The 20581-nt window shown below is 37.3% G+C and overlaps 1 protein-coding gene across 5 annotated transcripts in view; it reads left to right on the top strand.

Annotated features, from left to right (window-relative positions):
• Alcam (activated leukocyte cell adhesion molecule) overlaps nucleotides 1-20581 on the top strand; it is a 175727-nt gene that overhangs the window by 152042 nt on the left and 3104 nt on the right. For 2 of the 5 annotated variants that reach the window (XM_050163451.1, XM_050163455.1), the window contains 7 exons: nucleotides 788-920; nucleotides 5279-5391; nucleotides 8051-8186; nucleotides 8287-8420; nucleotides 11415-11547; nucleotides 13335-13373; nucleotides 13665-13782. In XM_050163451.1, coding sequence (XP_050019408.1) covers nucleotides 788-920; nucleotides 5279-5391; nucleotides 8051-8186; nucleotides 8287-8420; nucleotides 11415-11547; nucleotides 13335-13373; nucleotides 13665-13782 — 806 coding nt within the window. Of the gene's footprint in view, nucleotides 1-787; nucleotides 921-5278; nucleotides 5392-8050; nucleotides 8187-8286; nucleotides 8425-11414; nucleotides 11548-13334; nucleotides 13374-13664; nucleotides 13783-20581 lie in introns of all 5 variants that reach the window. The other 3 variants (XM_050163454.1, XM_050163456.1, XM_050163452.1) reach the window with 2 other exon arrangements.

The raw sequence follows: 20581 nt of genomic DNA, 5'->3' as shown, positions 1-20581 counted from the left end.
ACTATGGGGAATTTTAGAGCCAAACTCGTGTTCTGTCTTTAGAAATATATCTGTTGATTGTCTCACTTGCTGTTAGCATATACTCCTGCCCTCTCTATATTTGCTCTCCTCTGATTGATTCCTTTCTTTTGTTCATCTTCCTCCTTGATGCTCTTGCTCTTTTGCTGCTTTTCATTCTTCTCCCTGCTTCCTTCATTTCTGTCTATCATTGTAATTTAGATAAATGACTGGCTTTCTCATCTGCTTGTTTTCTCTCTCTCTCTCTCTCTCTCTCTCTCTCTCTCTCTCTCTCTCTCTCTCTCTGAATGAATGAATGAAACTAATAGCCTTGCACATGCCAGGCAAGCTCCCTGCCACTAAGATACATCTCCATTCTTCAGTTCATTGAGACAGTCTCACTATATAGCTCAGTCTCTCCTCAAACTTGCAATCCTGCCCCCAACACCTGAATGCTGCAAGTAAAGGTGTATATCCCAAGACCCAGTTCATGTTTTCTTTTAGAATTCCTCAAATATATTGGTGTATATATAGGGGGAAATGGGTATATAAAACACTGCTTTAAAATTCAAACTCAAGCTATGCTCAAAAAAATAAATATTAATAAAATATAAAATATCCTTTAAAATTTAGTGTTTTAAATTTAAAATGTTTCTCAGATGTTTGTCTAATCAAAAAGTTTGGTCACTTTTTTCTCATATCTGAGAAAATTGTACCATCCTCAAGAATTATAATCGTTCTTATTGTTGCTACCAAGTGTAACCTTCTGACATTTTGCCTCCATCCAAAGGGACAGCCTGAGGGAATAAGAAGCTCAAATACTTACACACTGACAGATGTGAGGCGCAATGCCACAGGAGACTACAAATGCTCGCTCATCGACCAAAAAAGCATGATTGCTTCAACAGCCATCACAGTTCACTGTAAGTCACCTCCTCCAGACCTGCTGCACCTCAAAGGCATCTAATAATATTACCTAGCTAACTTTTCTAAGTGCAGATTTATCTTTCTTAATCAGTTTGGTTTCCATTCGACATTGAATCTTGTGTGAGTCTGGGAACTGCAAAGTTGTCGATGATAAAATCCTTTTTCTAAATGCCTTCAATTTGTTGTAATACTACGTAATGTGGATATGATCTTTAAATAACTCATTATATATTGAAATATATGTATACTGAATATATAAATATATACGTATAATATGCATAATTTATTTCATGCAGTTCTGGAGATGAAACCCAGGGCTTTGTACATGCTAAGTAAGCATTCTGCTACTGTGCTATACCCCTAAGCTCTCTTTAGATATTCTTGATATTAACAAGATTTGCATTTTACCAGGAATAATGTAGATTATATATCTCATTTTTAAATTACCGAATCATATTAGCACTCAGATCCAGGCAACACAAAGTTACTACATATTCAGCACTGGGAGATGAAGTAGAGGTGACTAAGAGCTAAAGTGTAATAAATTGTTGGAAAGTTAACCTCTTCAAAAATCACCTTGAGTGACACCTTTTATTAAATTTTAATCTACTTGGAGGACTCCAGAGGCTACAAAATTATATTTAGTCCCAAAGAATACTATAGGGAAAAAGATCCATTAAGAACAGCCACGTGGAGGGCTGGGAGATGGCTTAGTGGTTAAGAGCACTTCTTGTTCTTGCAGATAACCCAGGTTCAGTTCCCTCGCACTCAGATGGAGGCTCACAAGTATTTATAACTCCAGTACTGAGGTCCCAATGCCTTCTTCTAACCTCAGAGGTTACCAGTCACAGACATGGCTAACATACATACATGCTAGCAAGGATCTCATCCACACAAAGTAATGAAATAAAGAAATCTTCCAAAAATGAAAAGACCAACCATGAAACTTGAGTGACTTCTTTTTTTTATAAATCACAAAAGTTGATATTGCTAACATATCAGATGCTTCTTAAAAGTAATGATTTATTTTTTTATTGACACTGCCACATGGTAAGAATAAAACTCATACATTTTTTTAGAATAACAGTGCTTCTTGTTTAGGGATGTGTGAAAGGCTGAATGAACTTTTCACCCAACAATGTAATGAGAAAGATTTCTCCTAGAAATGATCTGCCTTAGTCCTACAGAGCACGAGGTGACTTGGCTTTGTTTTGTTTTGTGAATGAGATTTGGCAGTAGTGCAGACAGGGTACTGAAGAGCACCAGAGAGAATGCCCTGGAGTCTAGTATAGAGTTTTCTGAAGCACAGGGATTTTGAGGAACTCAAAACATCTGCAAGCTTTAAGGACGGGACCTAGGCTATCCACCTTGACCACATTCTCTGAAAGCAAGCGCGAAGAATTTGTCAAAAAGCATCACTAGAGAACAATGTGGAGGACCTGGAGCTCACACACAGTCAGAATAGAATTTGCTTAGACAGAGGAATGGAAGAAAACAAAGTCAAAAAACTTTAAAGGAAACTGCTCTAAGCCCATGCTGCTGTGTCCTCAATTTACAATGTTTGGAAAACATACAGGTAAGGACCTAAAGCTGGGAGGAGACACAGGAGGGCTCATACAACCCTATGGTGGCTTTTGATGCCTGAGGAGACCTGGTGGTAACAGAGAAGTACTGAAAACTGTTCACAGCCAAGACCTTTCTTTGTTTCTCTGTCCTTATGCACAGAACAATGGTGCTGTTTTTCCCCTCTCTGTGGTCCCGTCACTCATGGGACCATTTATCTAACCCTGTTCTATGATGGAAATTAAAGGAACACAGCCTACAAATACAATACCTGTGAAGAGTCATCTGATATCCCTGTCAATCATACTTTGAGACTAGTTTTTGATATTCCAGTTCCTTAGACTTGTGCTTATGGTTGAGAGATGTTAGGTACACAGACACACAAAATCTTTAGAGGGGAGAGCTGTTCTGTGTATGGCAGGTAGAATAGGCAGGGAGGGCTGGACTACAGACTACAAGGATGAAGATATGGTGGCAGCCACATCATATCTCAATGATACTTTATAACAGGAAGGAAACTCAAACAAAGTATGAGGAAGGGTAATTGAATTTGGTGCATTTTATTATTCTAACGCATTCTTGTTTTCATAGCTAGACTGGAACTTTGGTCTCAAGGTCTGAACATCTCCTTAAAGGCTAAAGAATGATTATTCTCATCATTATGTTATTCTACAGGATATTCTAACATGAAAATTATATTTTGCCCTTTTATCTTTGGCTCCTTGTTTCACAAAGTTCGGATTTGTTTCCCTTTCAAAAACAATTAAGCAAAATGTTGATGGAGAAGCAAGATCCATATATGCACAAGGATGCAGAGCAGACCTCACAGTAACACCATATTCCAACAGTCCTGAGTTACTGTTAAAACAGCGGCTCTTCCTCTGCCAAATCTAACAGAGATACTTCATTGGAGCCTTCAAAGTCAATTTTATCCTTTAAAATCATGTGCCTTCTCAATGTCAACCTCTTAACTCTACTAACAAAGGCTCCCAAGTTTCCCTTCCTTTAATTTTCATACAAACATAGTTCACCCAAACATTCTAATGAAACCACTTTTCTACAAGACGGCACAGCTATTAACATTAGTGTAAAGTAGAAAACATGTGATTCCACCACTCATTTAGTAACCATGTCGAAGAGTCTTGATATGCCAGGCCCTGGGGATAGGCCAGAGGAAATCAAAGCATGGTCATCACTCTCATGATGTGTACAACTTCATAGCAAAGATGACCACTAGAAATGGCATTGTTGGGGATGAGGAAATACCTGAGTCAGTACATTGCCTAATCATGAGGACTTGAGTTCTAGTCTCCAGCAATCAAATAAAAAGGCATCTCTAGGTAGAAGTCTGCAACCCAAGAAATGGGGAGGAAATATAGGGTGGGGAGACAGAGACCACCAGATCTCTGGAGCTCTTTGGCCCCCCAGTGTAGGCAAATTGATGATTTTCAGGTTCGTGATTAAAGACTATCTTTAAAAATAAAAATGGAGAAATATAGGAAGACAGCTGATATCGACATCTGGCCTCTATATATACCTGCTCCTAAGTACATAATACCCATATGCACATGTACACACACACCAACAAGTTATTACCACATCCATACATCATACATATTCCTTTTAAAGAATGACACAGCAAATGATTGGCAAACTGTAATGAAACCATAAAAGAGAGACAAAATGCACAAAAGAACTTCTGCTCTAAACTTAACTCTATAGTTAGATATACATTGTATGTATGAGTTACAAACATCAGTACTAAATTACTCAACACTGAGCAGCCTGATCTCACCTTTTGGGTTTTGTCCACATGGAAAGGATTATGCTGTGTCCTCACCTACCAAAGCACTTAGTTATCAAGGAGACTACAAAACATTGTCTTATACAAAGAAACAAGTTCGATTCAGTTCTCTTTACTCCTGCAATTGTTTGCTTATGCTATGACTTAGTAGTAGTTCAACAGGTCATTACGGAGACCTGAATGTGTAATAGATTTGTTACTAGGTTCTGACTTCATAACTAATGCACTAAAGTGGAGTGCGTAGTACCGCTGACCTATTATGTTGTCAAATCATCGTCGTGTATGCATCTTCCATTGGTGCCTAGAACATAGGAGCTGTAGGACAGTATATGTTCAATTGAATTGAATTTTCTTCCTACAAATAATATAAGTTTTATATTTAAGAAACCATTTTTCAACTGAAAGGCTCTACATCCTTAGACATGCTTATCCTGTGCATTTTAAAGATTATCTATTGAAAGGGTACCTAATAATAGGTCTTATTCAAAATTTCAACTGCATGGAAAATGGAATCTCATTTCAAAAATAATTCAACTATTTGTCAATTTTCTCTGAGAAACTATCTCATAGTTTTCCCATTTATCACCTGCTGTCTAAATATATGTGATTTTCCACTGCAATGCCTTATCAACTGCTTTTTGTGTTTACCTACTCATTCTTCTTTCCTTCCTGAAATGAGCTGATTTTTTTCTTAAGGTGATAAGTTCCACCAGAAATATTTACGTGCACCCCAAACATCAATTATGTTAACTAAAAATCAGTGCATATTCAGTTCAGTCGTCCATGTGTTTGTCCAAGTTGGCATCAGTGCTGGCTTGTAAGGCTAAGCGGAATCTTCTGCAGTCCAGTCCAGTTGTCTTACACACATAAGTCATTTCTGATATTCAAGTATGCTAGAAGAAAAATGATTTTTATTCTTATGTTTACTATCTTGCCTTCTTGTAGTTTTCAATTCAAGCAGGGTTTTTTTTTTTTCCTGTCTCACAGATTTGGATTTGTCCTTAAACCCAAGTGGGGAAGTGACCAAGCAGATCGGCGATGCCCTGCCTGTGTCGTGCACAATATCCGCCAGTAGGAATGCGACCGTGGTGTGGATGAAAGTGAGTCCAGATCTTTGCTGCTGCCCTGCTGCTTAGGATGGGTTCTTTTGATCACCTTTTCTCTTTCGCTTTACATTCTAGTGTGCATGTTTATGCTTGGCTTGTATGCTTACATCTAGGTGCTATTTCACACCTCTCCTCTCTAGTGTTTGTCAAACCACAGTAAATTGTAGAGGCACTCAGCTGCACTGTGGCATTGCTAATGGATGGGTTGGAGCTTAGCTTGGCGTGTTGCTTTGTGATTACATAATGAAGAGCGATCCACCATGCATGCGCACACACAAGCACATGCAATTATGTACTTTAAGGATGAACCTTTTATAGTACATTTTAACTGCCAATATTTTGACATCCTGCTGGGTAGCATCTCTGTGAAAAAATGCAGCCCGTTAATTACTTTTCCCATCATTTATATTGAAATCCCGGCAGATAAATCAGAAAATTTACACGTGAGAGTAGAGGCTCAAGTTCAGGCTTTCTGGAGCATGACTATTGTGCTGCAGTTACACCATTCTTGCCTCCCCTTTGGTGCTGAGAAAACTTTTCAATCTCTAAAAGCAGGTCCTTCCGAATGATGAGCTCTTGGATACTAAGTGGCCCTTTCACCTCTAGACCTTAGGAAGCAATTAGAACACACTATGATCTTTCTTGGGATTTCCTTTGTAAGCTCATGTAATCATGTAACTCTAAATCAAAGACTGTGACTTGGGGCCCAGTCATTTCTACATTTGTCGAGTGGGAAAGGAGGTTGTATAATTGGTGTTTTGAGTCAAGCTTGTCCTTAAAGCAGAAGTCTATGTCCATGGTACCACTGTTTACAACCTTGGCTAGTGTTCCTCAACACTCATCGTAAGCATGGACAAGGTTATGAGAAAATAAATATCCACATAATTTGAAACAGGGGTTAAGATTATCTTATAATAATCATGCTGATGTGGGATTTTCCTCAGTATGCTGTGAATATGTTTTATTAATATTATTTAATTAGTAAAAGTCTTTTGGGCAATGGCTTAGCAGAGAAAAGACAGGCATGAAATCAGAAAAGAGATAGAGAAAGAGAGAATAGGTGGAGTCAGAGAAACACCATGTTGCTGCCGAAGGAGGACACGCCAGAACTATACCCGGTAAGCCACAGCCTCATGGTGAGACACAAAATAATAAAAATAACTTAATTTAAGATGTAAGAGCTAGCCAAGAGTACACTAGAGTCATTAGCCAAACAGTCTTGTACTTAATATAGTTTCTGTGTGATTATTTGTGTCTAAGCAGTCAAAAATGAAAAAACAGTCTCCACCTACATCCTGAAGGCATATTCTTACTAGAACTTCTTCTTGACAGCTGGGCTCTGACTTCTGTGTGGTGGGATTAAAGGCATGCACCTCCACACCCAGGATTCTCTCATTCTTAGAACAGTTTCTTTCACTTTCTCTTAGGCACATTCTTTTCACCGTTTGTTCTTCTCTTCGATAATTACACCACCACTCCTTATCATCCTTAGGGAACACATACTATTTATAGTGCTTAATGGTCACAAAGCTAGATAACTAACAAGCAAGTAGAAGAGTCAATGAATTTGAGAACTAAGTCAACTACTTTAAACATAAAATGCAGTTACTCCTATTGGTTGAACCTTAATGTCATTATTGCTCAGCAACATTCTTACTCAATATTAGTTGATAGGAAACTGAGCAGAAAAAAATTCTAGTGTACAAAACCCTATAATCTTAGAATTTTGTCTTATTATCTGTTTTTAAACTTAAATTCCTAAAAATATGATTATCTTTTGATGTCAAGTAACTTTTTAAAAAAATAAATGTTTTTCTTTTTAGAAATTAGAATAGTTGCCTCGAAGAAACAAAAAAGGAAAAGTAAGAAGTATAAAAAGGTTTTGTTACTGAATTTTTACATAATTTTTATCATTTTATAATGAAGCACCAGTGTTGATGGCCATTCAGATCAGATAAGTCTTGGGCATTAATGACTAGCCCTGTTTAGATTCCGTGAATGGCTTATGGAGCAGTCCTAACAGTAAGTAGGGACTGACATTTGAGACGTTTCTCAATATAAACCCATTGCACTATTGATATAGTTACATCCTTCAAACAATTAGATAAGGTAAGAGTAAGAGCCCATAATATATTTATGGATATATTAGGGTGTGTGTGTGTGTGTGTGTGTGTGTGTGTGTGTGTGTATTCACAATTGTGGCGCTGGAGAGATAGCTTAGTGAGTAAGAACTCAATCCCTTTATTCAGTGCATAAGAATCTTGTGGTAATCCCCAGCACCTACCAGATATTACTGTGTGTCTGAAACCTCAGCATTGGCGTTCAGATACAGACTGATTCCTTTAGCTCCTGAGTCAGCCATCCCAGCTGAAAACGTAAGCTTCTGGTTCAGTGAAAGACCCCATCCCAACTCAATAAGACAGATGACACTAGAGCAGGACAAGAGATGACCTGCTTTGATCCTCATACACTCATACACAGGTGTAGTCATCCACACATCCAGGTACACGTACCACAGATTTATACCACATTCGTACACACACACACACACACACACACACACACACACACACACGTCACTCGCAGTGACTAAAAATAAAAATAAATAGAAACAGAAGCTGTGCCCTCTGAAGTAATGCACCTTGCGTTACAGGATAATATCAGGCTTCGATCAAGCCCATCATTTTCTAGCCTTCATTATCAGGATGCCGGAAACTACGTCTGTGAAACGGCTCTTCAGGAGGTTGAAGGGCTGAAGAAAAGGGAATCACTGACACTCATTGTAGAAGGTAATGAACTGAATCAGCAGCATTTTTTTTCTTTAAGAATTTGATATTTGGTCTCTTTTAATATTTCAATTGTAATGTCTCAATTGTAACAATATTTTAGGAAAACCTCAAATCAAAATGACGAAGAAAACTGACCCCAGTGGCCTGTCTAAAACCATAATTTGCCATGTGGAAGGGTTTCCGAAACCAGCTATCCAGTGGACCATTACTGGCAGTGGAAGCGTCATAAACCAAGCAAGTATTTTTCTTCCTCAGTGCTGCCCCTGGTCCCATGCTGAGCTTTATTTAGGTAACTGAAGTGTAGGCTGGTTTGGTTACCATATGAAATACGCAACATATGCTTAGAGCAAGTGCTTGCTGACATCTTAATCTTCTCTGAAGGAGCGCGTGCATCAAAGAACACATTTAAATCCCAGGTCCATGGATTTTAAACCAGTAAGTTGTGGTATCTGCTTTTAAAAGAATTAAAACTGGATGCTTCTCCATGGTCATTAATTCCTGAGGAACGGATAATTAAACCATTAAGGTATATACTTTTCTGCGCCATAAAATGTACAAGAGCCGCCATTACTTTGCCTGTTTACATGTGCTTAAAGGATATAGCTTATTGAATCTGGACTCCAGGGGTAGTGACCCACATAGTCACTGCTTGGAAATACATGGTCCAGTTTGCTGATTAGAGGGCTAGGACTGGAACAAGAATAGCCAAATGTAACATCTAGGTTGTACACGATGTTAATCTACATGTAATATCTGTAGCCTTTGTAAGATACTCCATTAGCCACAAAGATTTTCAACTTACAAATGCTGTGAATATTTTCTTCTTAATACAAAGTCAGACATAGAAAGAGAGAGACAATAAGACAGAGAGAACAAACCAGCCTATTAAAGGGTACAGGGCTTTAATCCCATTAATTAATCTCTTTGGGTGCTACTATAACGTTAGTTAAATTTTCTCTGTAGCGGTTCTCATGTCTGCTTAGATCATTAGAGCCAGTTAAAGAGCCACAGGACATGGACTCTCCATTTCAGGTTTCAGCAGACACATATAAAGCAAAAAGATGCAAATGAATTTTAAGCTGAAAACTCCACATTCCCCGGTGGAGAAGCGAGCCACTGGTTCAGCTCATATAATATCATTTGCTAAACATGGTGGATCTGGGCTCTTGTCTATGAGTCATACAGATACATTTGCATTTGCTCAAGAGCAGAGAGCCCTCGGAGTGGTCACGCTTGAAGCCAATGACTCCTGACTTGATTAAACACATTTTGAGACACGCAAGTAAAAAGTCCATTCCTGGGAGGGCAGGGAGACAAGGAGACCATCAAGTCTGAGAAGATGCATGCTTCTCTATTCGGAATAAAGACCCGAATTGCTGACAATGTAAAGAAGTACTTTATAGAATCGGATGCTAAAAGTAACATACTCAAAGAATATAAATGTTTCCTCCCTGCTCTACTGTTTTTCCCTCTTGTTCAGTTAAGTGCCATTGAAAAAGAACCTGTAGGTACTGGTGATGCTGATATGGAAAGTAGACAGAAGAAGAAAAAAAGCACTCATAAATCTGATGCATAAATGAATATAATAATGTAAAAGGCCATGCTAGAATAAAGCGAGTAAATTTTTTAGAGACTGAGGTAGCAGGCACAAAGACTTGGGGAGAACAGCAGGTACATGTACCACAAGGACAGAAACAATCATGCCATTTTTCATTGTCACAGAGAAGGACTTTCATCTGGCCTCAGGGATGATGTGGTATTTTTCTTGTTCTAGATCTGAGATGATCCATCCATAATATTGTATTTGCTCCCCCCTCCAAAGCATGATGAACCTACCAGTGTATAACCAGGAGGTAGCTCCCAGGAAACAGAGGCTATTGCATACCTACCCTATAGACAGTTACAGTATAATTAAGAATAAAACCAGGGGAGGAAAATATAGGCCACAATTCAAGTTAGTGACCAAGAAAATATTGAATGCATGCTGGCTTGACTTGTGCTGTATTTGTGTCTAATCCCAAGAATGAACCTACTACATTCTTTATTTTTTTTTTAATTTTCAAATCCCTTTTTAAAAGATTTTTTGTTAGGCAATATGTATACTTTTTATGTTTTACCCTATTTTTATTGAAAATAAATTTTTCATACAATATATTCTGAATATAGTTCTACAGTTTCCCCTCCTCCAACTCTCCTTGATTCTCCCTACCTCCACTTCCACCAAATCTATACCCTTTCTTATTATCTCTCATTCAAAAGCAAGCAGACATCTAAAAATAACAGGACAATAAATTAAGAGAAGATAAAATAAAACAAACAAACTGGATCATGACTAAACAAATAAAATAAAGAATATAAAAACTCCATAAATGCATAGGCATAAGTTCTCACTGCAGAGATCCCATAAAAACACAGCATCAGAAACCATAATATGTACCCCCAAACAAAATAGTCTATATAGTTTTTTTTAACAAACCTCCAAAAATGGGGTACTGATCTAAACAGAGAATTCTCAAAAGATGAAACACAAATAACTAAGAAACACTGCTACTGCGTTGTTTCTTACGTTTGAAGGTCCCACATCCAAAGATGCCCCCATCTGTGTCTCAGGACCATCAAATGCATTTTAGTTAATCCTTAAGTCACCACTAAAGGATCTACTTTTTTTTTTATTTAGCACAGGGAAGTTCTGAGAGAAACGATGATTTTATTTACCCATAAACAATTATTATATTCCTTGAACTTTGATAAAAGATTTAAGGTAAGAGAATAGATACCCGTTTTGCAAAGAATTAAGATAATAGAATAGATGTTTATAGCAAAAAAAAAAAAGCCCATTGACCATATCCACAAATAATTAAATGCTAATATTCCCTGAAAGGAAGCTAGTGATTATAATGACTAATTACATGCTTTGAAACAAGTATCATGGGAAAAGTTTAACTGACACTGAGCATCTATCAAAAAAGAAAAGTTTGATGGATGTGTTAAAATTGCAAGAGAATGTTAGACAGACAGGTCCCATTATTGCTTTACTCATTTCTTTTCTGCCTGCCGTAACCATAAAGCAGTAGAGGACCTGGATGGTCCTTATCTGTAGTTTCCCCATTTAAGGATTTAAGCACAGACAGTAGAACAGCACACCTTCCCTGAGTCATCTACCACTGTTCTGTCCCAGACTTGTAAAATGCTTTTCCATTTCTAACCTTATCTTCCTTCTTCTTCCAGACAGAGGAGTCTCCTTATATCAATGGCAGGTATTATAGTAAAATTATCATTTCCCCCGAGGAGAATGTTACACTAACTTGCACAGCAGAAAACCAACTGGAGAGAACAGTAAACTCCCTCAATGTCTCTGCGAGTGAGTATTTCATTTCTGGCATTAAAACCGTAAGAAAATTTGAAGTTATTCTTCATTAGCTTTACATCTTCAGTCCCATCTCCCTGTACTGCATCATGGTAAGTCTCATACATCTGTTTTGCATTTGCTATCATCGCCATAAGGTTACTTTTCTTTTTTCCTGGTTTCCATTCTACTACCCTTGTTTTCACAGTTTAAGTTATTTCATATATTAAGACTCGGACCCTTACCCCTAACACAGGAATCCCTCCAAATGCAAGGGAGAATAAGCAATGGGCAGCTCATATCTAATCTATGCTGTGGATACAAAGTCAGATAGTTCATGATTAATTTTAGGGACTTTTGTAAATGACACATTAGATAAATTTTTAATTCTGCTATTACTTTGCATTACAATTTATTGTATTTTTATCCTACCCTTACTTTATACAGAAATGCCATAAATTTGACCAATTAACAAATTAGTAGGGTAAAAAAAAAGACATGAGAATTAATGAACTCAGCTTGGAAAAGTTTCCCTTCTCTTGTCAGTTTTGAATCATAATGGAAAAAATGAAATTATCTTAGATAAAACTGAAGAATCTGTCAGTATTGAAATCCTAGTTTATGTATTTTTGAGGGAGAAAAACATTTTGAAAAATATGATTTATTGGAAAATTAGAAGCCATTTTCATTTCTGTTACTATTCCTGTTGCTGTTACTATGGCAACCCTAAATCAGTATTGGCCGAGAATAAAGTTCACTTTTAGACAGGATGTTAGCTGACCTGCTGCCAAATGTTTATTTCTTGATCAGTTGGAATCCTTGCATTAGTATGTTATGAATACAATAAATAGGAATTTGTAGGACAAAACAATTTCAAAAGATAATGGCCCCTAACAGATGGACTAGAATATAAAGGCCCAGTGGATTAGCTGTAAAGCAAAAGTAAACAAAATTAAAATACACTCATTGACTTCTCACAATGCAATTCTGTGAGTATTGATTTGTACTATCTAGAGAGAACTTATCCTTTTGCATTTTTTAACTAAAAAGATATTTTTATCACTAACCTATTGAAAGAGATACTTCAGCTTTTTTTCAGTATTTGAAACAATCACTTCAAACTTTGTACTCCCTGAGTACTTAAGACCCTGAATTTTCTCTAACATCATAGGGAATTCTGATGCAGACTCAGGCACACTGAAGAATATTTATGTAATTTAATGATAATCCAGAAGAGCATTGAGTTTTAACTGTACTAAGATCATGGCACAATCAGAAACTTGCAAGTCTAGCAAACATCATATAGGGTAGGGTGCTGTGTAATGTCTTGAGCACCCCACTTATAACCTCCACCCCAACTCCTTCTTTGAGAACCTAATTAATAGTAGTGTCCTTGATCCTAGAAAATGAAAATAAATTCTCCTAAGCAGGAGCGGAAGAGTTGAGAACACAACATTGTAGACTTCATAGGGGCCAACTTGTTTCTCCTAATAAGAAGTTCTAGTGAAAGATGTAGACAGTAGGAAATTAATATAGATTTTAGATAAATACCATAACTTGTTGGTTGTAAATTTTCTCCAATAGATTCAAACACTTGCATTTTAACTACTTTCCCTAAAACAAGATTAATTTCTTTGTAGGGATGTTCTTGCTCTATCCAGTGTGGTTTTTCTTTTCTTTACCCTTAGTTGTAGAATAGCTGTTTTAACTAAGTATTATTACATCATACTATAATGGTAAAGGTGGCTTTCACTTATCCATAAATTTTGTTTTTAATTTCATATTAACATTTTTCATTTCAGTAAGTATTCCAGAACACGATGAGGCAGACGATATAAGTGGTAGGTACTATACTGCAGACTCAACTCTCCTTCCTTGACTATCAGCTCAAGATCTATGAAGTGCCCCTGTATGAGTGATTTTCTTAGCTGTCCAAATTTGACTTGAATTACAATATCAAATGAGACAAGACAGTCAAAGTTCTAAACTTTTCACCCTTTAAAATCACCAGTTTGCATGTAAATCATGATAGTGAGCCTTAGTCATCATTAATAAGTTAGAACGGTACCAACTTCATTTCAAACTCTTTAGCACTGGCTGTAATTGCATGGATTTTTTTTTCTTTCTTGTAGATGAGAACAGAGAAAAGGTGAATGACCAGGCAAAACTAATTGTGGGAATTGTAGTTGGTCTCCTACTTGCTGCGCTCGTGGCTGGTGTCGTCTATTGGCTCTACATGAAGAAATCCAAGTAAGTTGCACAAAGGGGTTCTTGGTCTTCACCGCCTCCAACTTGGATAACTCCAACGTGCTGATTGTGCCTACCCCCACTATGGGTGTAATTTCTATAATAATACAGATACAGCCTCCAAATGGGCATACCATGCTTTGTTTTACTTTGCAGTGACTATAGGACTAACATCAGGGGTGTGGCCTGCGATGTGCTTATGTCTCCTTATCTTTCTTAGCATTCTGAATGCCGCTACTTTTGCTAGTGTCCTTGCTTTCTGCATTGGTAGATTTGTTTCTTAAGCACACACTGCCTAAATGAAAAACATCCTAAACTTTTTGTTTGAAGTTGATGGAGATTAGTTAAAAAGAAGTTACATATTTCAGGGATTGTGAATGACTGTGAATGTCTGATCTGACCAGAAAATAACTCCACTGAAGTGAGGCTGTCTCCCTCTATTCCAACTGAATAACTTTATTCCATGTAAAGACCTAATTAAGATGCGGAAACATGATTACGTTGGCCTTATTGAAAACACTGATTAGACAGAATACTACAAATGCATTTAAGACACTTTAGATAAGTTTAAATTAAAAAATGATTGAAATCATAAGGTACACCATGCAAGACAGACCTTAAAGATCTTTTGACAGTGATTTTACCGAATATCTGGTTAAGCTGATGAAAACGATCAGTAAGTAGATGTTAGCCACTCCGTATTAGTCAAGATTCAGGTGCACATAATTTCTATAAGATCTACACATCCTCCACATCAGGCTGATGGCACTCCATATGAGTTTGCAGTGTCTACATTGCCAGCACAAGGGGACATGGAGTCCCGTATTGTGCATGTTTTGAAAGGCTTTAAAATAATATCTTATAAGCGAATAACTGTTTTTATGACAGAATATCTAGAGCTGGAACCAAGCTGTAACATAATTTTAGGCTTTCAGTATGCCTGAGTTAATCCCTCTAAAAATTCAAAAACTATATTTTATGAAGAGAGAGAGTTAAAAGATAAAGTGAGCTCAAACCTATAATCTTAATCTCATCCTATAAATATGCCCATTTCAATCTGAGTAGAGTTTCCTGGCAGGGAGGCATGGCTGGAAAGTGTGAACGTAACAAAGCATGATAACCATAGATTGACTGCCCACAATACATCTGTAAAGTAGACACCAGTGTTATTCATATTTTAACTGTGAAAGAGACTTTCTTGTGATAGCTAATTATAGTGGGCAGAATTATTTGTTTTACAGGCATGATAAGGCCTTACCATAGCTCATGATGCTTTGTAGCTTTTTTCCATAAAAAGTTTTCTGTTGTGTTTGTGACTGATATGCATGATGTCCATTCCCATACGGAGCCATGATCACTTCTCTTTATACAGTTAAAATAAATTTCAAGCCCTAAGAGAACTCTTAATATTTTAGTCATGTTAATGGCCAATGTCTCATCAGACATCAAATGTCCTCTGAATAAAAGTGTGTCTCTGTTTTACGTGAACTGTTACATATAGCAACCAAAAAAAAAAAAAAAAACTCAAATCACAGATAAATGCTGGACACTTTGTTTAACAATGTGATTAGGTTAGACCTCAAACATTCCCTTTAAAGTCTGTCATTAAATTAAAATTAAAGGCCAGTCCTAACATGTGACTGCTACTTATTTGAAAGATGTGCCAGATTTGATAGACTTAATACTATTGGTAATCAATGTAATAAACTGCAGCTCTCACCATTTCAACGTAACAGACTTTGTGTGGGATGCTTCAGATTTCTAAGTGCCCTTAATCCCTTCCCGAACCTCTAGAATAAGCTTACATTTGTGCACTATGAGTGTTAACCCCTTAAGCCACTGACAGAAGAAGTGCAGACGCATGATTTTAGTTCAGAATCCCCAAGACCAATTTTTGCAATGCAGTTAGCAAAGCAATGGAGTTTTAACAACACTGGAGAGATGGTCTTTGAATTAGTTATGGGAAACATCGAAAATAAGAGAATCAGTTTTTTTTATTTCAAAGTAGAATTGAAGAATATATTCATTTGTATATTTAGTGTTTTCTCATATTCCATATAAATTCATATATATTTGCTACTTCATCAGTACTACTTTTCAATTAAGAGTCCACATGTGACTTTACCTTTGTGCGTTTTGCATCCTCCCATGGGGGAGGAACATGCCACAAATTCAGGGATGGCATATCCCTCCATTTGTATTAAAGATAGGGCTATCCAAGTCTGGATCTTCCTTTCTTTTCATTTCTTGCTTTTTTTTTTGGCACTTAAAATTTGGCAAGCATCCAGAAGAGAAAAACAAAAAGAAAATGCCCCATTATTCTCTCAAACCATAAATAAGAAACTAAAAGGGACCTAGGATAAAGAGGAAATGTTGGTGGATCTAGCTAATTACAATGTCACTGGCCACTAAGTGCAGAACCAGGACTTTCTGTGCTATTGGTTTGATCTGAAAGTCCTCTGAGGAAAGGACTCGCGTCAAAATAGAGCATTTATAGTTTTAAAAGATCGCAGTTTGCTTCCTGTGGAAAAATATAACTACCTGTCCCTGTCATGATTAACCTTGGATTTTTGTGCATTTAGGAGAAACTGAAGTTATTAATATCTCACAGACTCAATTCCTACACCTGTAGCATGTAAAACACATGTGCCTCTTGGCATTAGTATGTGTGTAAACATAAATTAAAGGCTCAAAAAAGAAAATTATCATTGTTTCTGTTATCCTTTCCAAGGTAAAGGGGAAATTTCCCTCTTCTTACTATGATCCAGCTTGTTTTCTGTATCAGTATTAGGGATGTTCGCTGATACAGAGCCAAGCTGCAGACTGCAATGGGAACTTCTTGTTTTTATGGAGTCAGGGTTTTTGTTTGTTTGTTGTGTTTTGTTTTTTAATGAAAGGATTCTATTTGAGACTCTGAGAAGGTAGTTTCTAAAGTGAACAGCAAATTAGAGGAGAAAGTCCCGATTACACAAGACAAATTCAGCAAGGGGATTGAAACACTGAAACAAAACCAAAAAGATTTGGGGAATTAAAGAAACAATCAGATATTTTATCAGAGTACATTTACTGGAACAGCTTATGACCACTAGTCCTAGTTGGCCCACAGCATGTCGCAGATGCGCAGAGCCCAGGAGCTGCTCTATCCACAAAGCTGAATGCTTCAGTAATGGCCATGAGTTCAGTAATCTTCAGTTCGTATCTGAAGGACAAAGAAGCAGATATTGGTGCTATTGAAGGATGGCAGGACAGTATTGGAACAGATGCATTCACCAGCAACAAGCAAAAGTCATCAGGCAGACAAGCAATGCCCATCTTTATAGCACGTCTTCCTGTGGGACCCCCCACCCGAAGGAGCTGCCCAGCCCAGGGGAGGGTCTTCCCTCCTTGACAACCTCCTGAAGTTGCCTTAACAGATCCACCAGAGGCATGCCTCTTGACTTCTGATCCCTGCAGTTGGTAACTGAGATGAACCATCACATAAGGTTGTGGATTTTTTTTTATGAATGGATATTGAATTCTGTCATCTCTCAATATGACTTATATGATTTTCTTCTTGAGTTTGGATTGAATTAATTTGTTTTTAAATGCTGAGTCATCCATTCACAACCTGGAATAAATCCCAGCTGATCATGGTGTGTGTTTTTTGTGCATTTTGGATTTGATTTGTTAGTTTTATTTAAATTTAGGAATTCTGTTCCTGAGAGATAATTTCCTGTCATTTTCTGGTAGTGTCTTTGTCCAGTTTTGTTATCAGGGTCCTGTTGACCTAGCAGGATGCATTAGGAAAGAATCCTCCTCTTTTTAATTTTACAAAAAGACTATAGAGGGTCAATATAACATCTCCGTTGCATGTTGGTAGAATTTATGATTAAATATATCAGCCTGAACTTTTCTGTTTTGAAGGGGAAGGTCATTACTTGCTGAGTCCTCATTTTAAGAGCTGTAGAGTTCCTCTCAAGAGTAAAATCATGCTTGGTACCAGGAATTTAGCCAGTTACATGGGGCTAGTAAAGTCATGGATCTTAGGGAAACCTACAGCTGCCACTTCACCAAACCAATGCAAATTCCTAACTACATTTTAAGTATTTGTCCTTTTTATCATTATTATTATTATTTTATCTTTAATCTTCAGTCTTCTGCTTACTGTGCAGTCCACATACTAACTGTTAGCTAAGATACAAAGGCTAATTCCTGATTACTTTTTTTTAACAGAGGACATGTGCATTCCTTATTCTAGTGAGGAATTTCTCAGAACGGCCTCAAAGTCTAAGCATAGTAAATTGAAAGTGGTAGCAATAAAACCAACTGTTTATTCTTCTCCAAGTCACGAAATTGCTGCCCACTGTCAGCTAGGATTAAAGCTCTCTCCACCACCTCTGGCTTTTTATTAACTTTGGCCCAAGAAAAGACTCATCCCGCTGACAGCTGGGACCAGGGAATAGGGGGAAATAACTATTATCTTGGATATGCCCCTAATCACCTGTATAGGTGTCAAAGGTCAGACTGCTTGAACTGGCAATTTTCCACTGCCAAAGTGCCCGTCCTGAAAACTCATAGTCTTGGCACTCTTATGTGGTGTAAATTGAGCACACTATAAAATATAAATCACAGAATTTAACCCTGCAGTCAGGAAGAGTTAATATTTCCTCACACTCAAACAGGGCACTGAACACATGACTGTCTGTTTTTTGAAAACCCCAAAACTTATTAAATAACTACAATATAAATTATTTTATTTCAGAGATATAAAATTCTCTATTGTTTTGGTTTGGTTTTGCTTTGTCCTTTTATTTCTTTCAATGATAGCCCTCAGCATTGGTTGAACCTATATTCTCAAGAACCCCCTTCACTTTCCCACTTCCCCACCCCCACTAAATTATTGTTAAAATATTAAAATAAAGCCATCCATAGAAGGCAGAACCAATGACATTTCCACCTTATCTGCTAAAGACTTCAAAGCGAGTATATAATCACTTGGTGATATCCCTGAAGAGTCCTGAGACTGTCTGAAGTTACTTTAATGGCTTTAGCTCCTTCACAGAACTGCTTTTTCAGATGAGCTAAGACATAGATTTGAACTGATCTCTTCAGTAACCATGTGGCCTTTGGCAACAGCTCTGTAACATCAGGTTGTTGAGCCCTGTGCCTCACCTCGAACTTTCTCATGAACATATGTGGGTGTTGTTCTTTCCTCTATTTATAGAGAACAAGAGTTTTAGGAGGAAGGATGTGGCCAGGGTCTTATAGCTCCAAACTGACACCAATGCACATTTTGTTTTGTTAGGGTTACTGTTGCTATGATGGAACACCATGACCAAAGCAATTTGGGGAGGAAAGGGATCATTTGGCTCAAACGATCATCACTGAAGGGAGTCAGGACAGTAACTCAAACAGGTCAGGAAACTGGAGGCAGAAGCTGATTCAGAGATCATGAAAGACTGATACTTACTGACTCACTTCCCGTGGCTTGCTCGGCCTCAGTTCTTGTAGAACCTGAGACCACTAGCCCAGGGGTGGCACCACCTACAATGTGTAGGGCCATCTCCATCCATCACTAATGAAGAAAGTGCTCCACGAGGTTGCTCACAACCAGACTTTATGGAAGAATGTTCTTAATTGAAGTCTCTCCCCCCTGCTCAGATGACTTTAGCTTTGGTCAAGTTCACATAAAACTAACCAGGACATCCACTAACCTCCAGACCACCACTGCTACCACCACCCTCTCGTCTAACAAGTTACACTTCATGGTGAAGGATAGAATTTCTTTCCATTCCCATCTTAGTTTACTTAGTTTAATCCCGTCATGATTCTATGATTTAAATTTTCTCTTGCAGTCAAAGTAAACAAAAAGTTACTGATGAAAATTTAAGACAAGCAGTGATCATAATTTATAGTTTAATCTATTTGTAAAGAGCACGTGCTTTGTAAGTGCTTTGTCCTTCAAATGGGTGATAAGTGCTTTGCAGAAGAGAGTGATTTAGAGAATAATTTGTCTTTGTCATTTGGAGTTGGAGTTCTAATCCTTGTAATTTTTTTCAAATCTCTGGAAACTTTCCAAAATTAAAAGGTATTTATTCCATAAAATTCCATCTAATTTTGGATATCATTCTCAAAACAAAAACCAAAATAATTTTTTAAGGGAAGAGAACTCTCAACTCCTACACGATGGGAACTATGGAAATTCAAGGAATACTGAGATCAGGAGAAATAGTCTCCCCCAAGGAAGAGTACACAATTGTCAGTCCTGAAAACATACATACAAGTAACATTATACAAACTAAGCTAATTATATCTAGAATATATATGTTTGGATGCGTCTGAGATGTTTGTAACTTCACTTAACTCCAGTCCAGTGGTTCTCAACGTGTGGGCCGCAACCCCTTTGGGAGTCAAATGACCTTTTTACCGAGGTCACATATCAGATATCCTGCCTATCAGATATTTACATTACAATTCATAATTGTAACAAAATTACAGTTATGAAGTAGTAACAAAATGGTTTTTTTGTTGGGGTCACCACAGCATGCAGAACTGTATTAAAGGGTCACAGAAATAGGCAGGTTTTCGACTGTTCTAGTCTTACCACAAAGGAGTATCTACCGACAGGAAGTTACATCATCATCTTCTTCCACTTTCACTTTTCTGGATCTATTTTCTTTGTACAGAGTTTCAAGTTGTGAACTTTTGGAATATTGGGCACTTTAATGATGTCTCATTTTCCAGATTGTATTTTTAATGTAAAATAATTAGACATTTTCATTTTTCTCAAACTTGGACTTTCATCCATTTTCTATTCATGAAA

This window comes from Alexandromys fortis, unplaced genomic scaffold (assembly GCF_014885135.2).
Source record: "Alexandromys fortis isolate MF-2015 unplaced genomic scaffold, M_Fortis_MF-2015_v1.1 scaffold_131, whole genome shotgun sequence".
NCBI lineage: Eukaryota > Metazoa > Chordata > Mammalia > Rodentia > Cricetidae > Alexandromys > Alexandromys fortis.
Note: the sequence above shows the minus strand (reverse complement) of the source record. Positions and strands in the feature narration are given on the sequence as shown.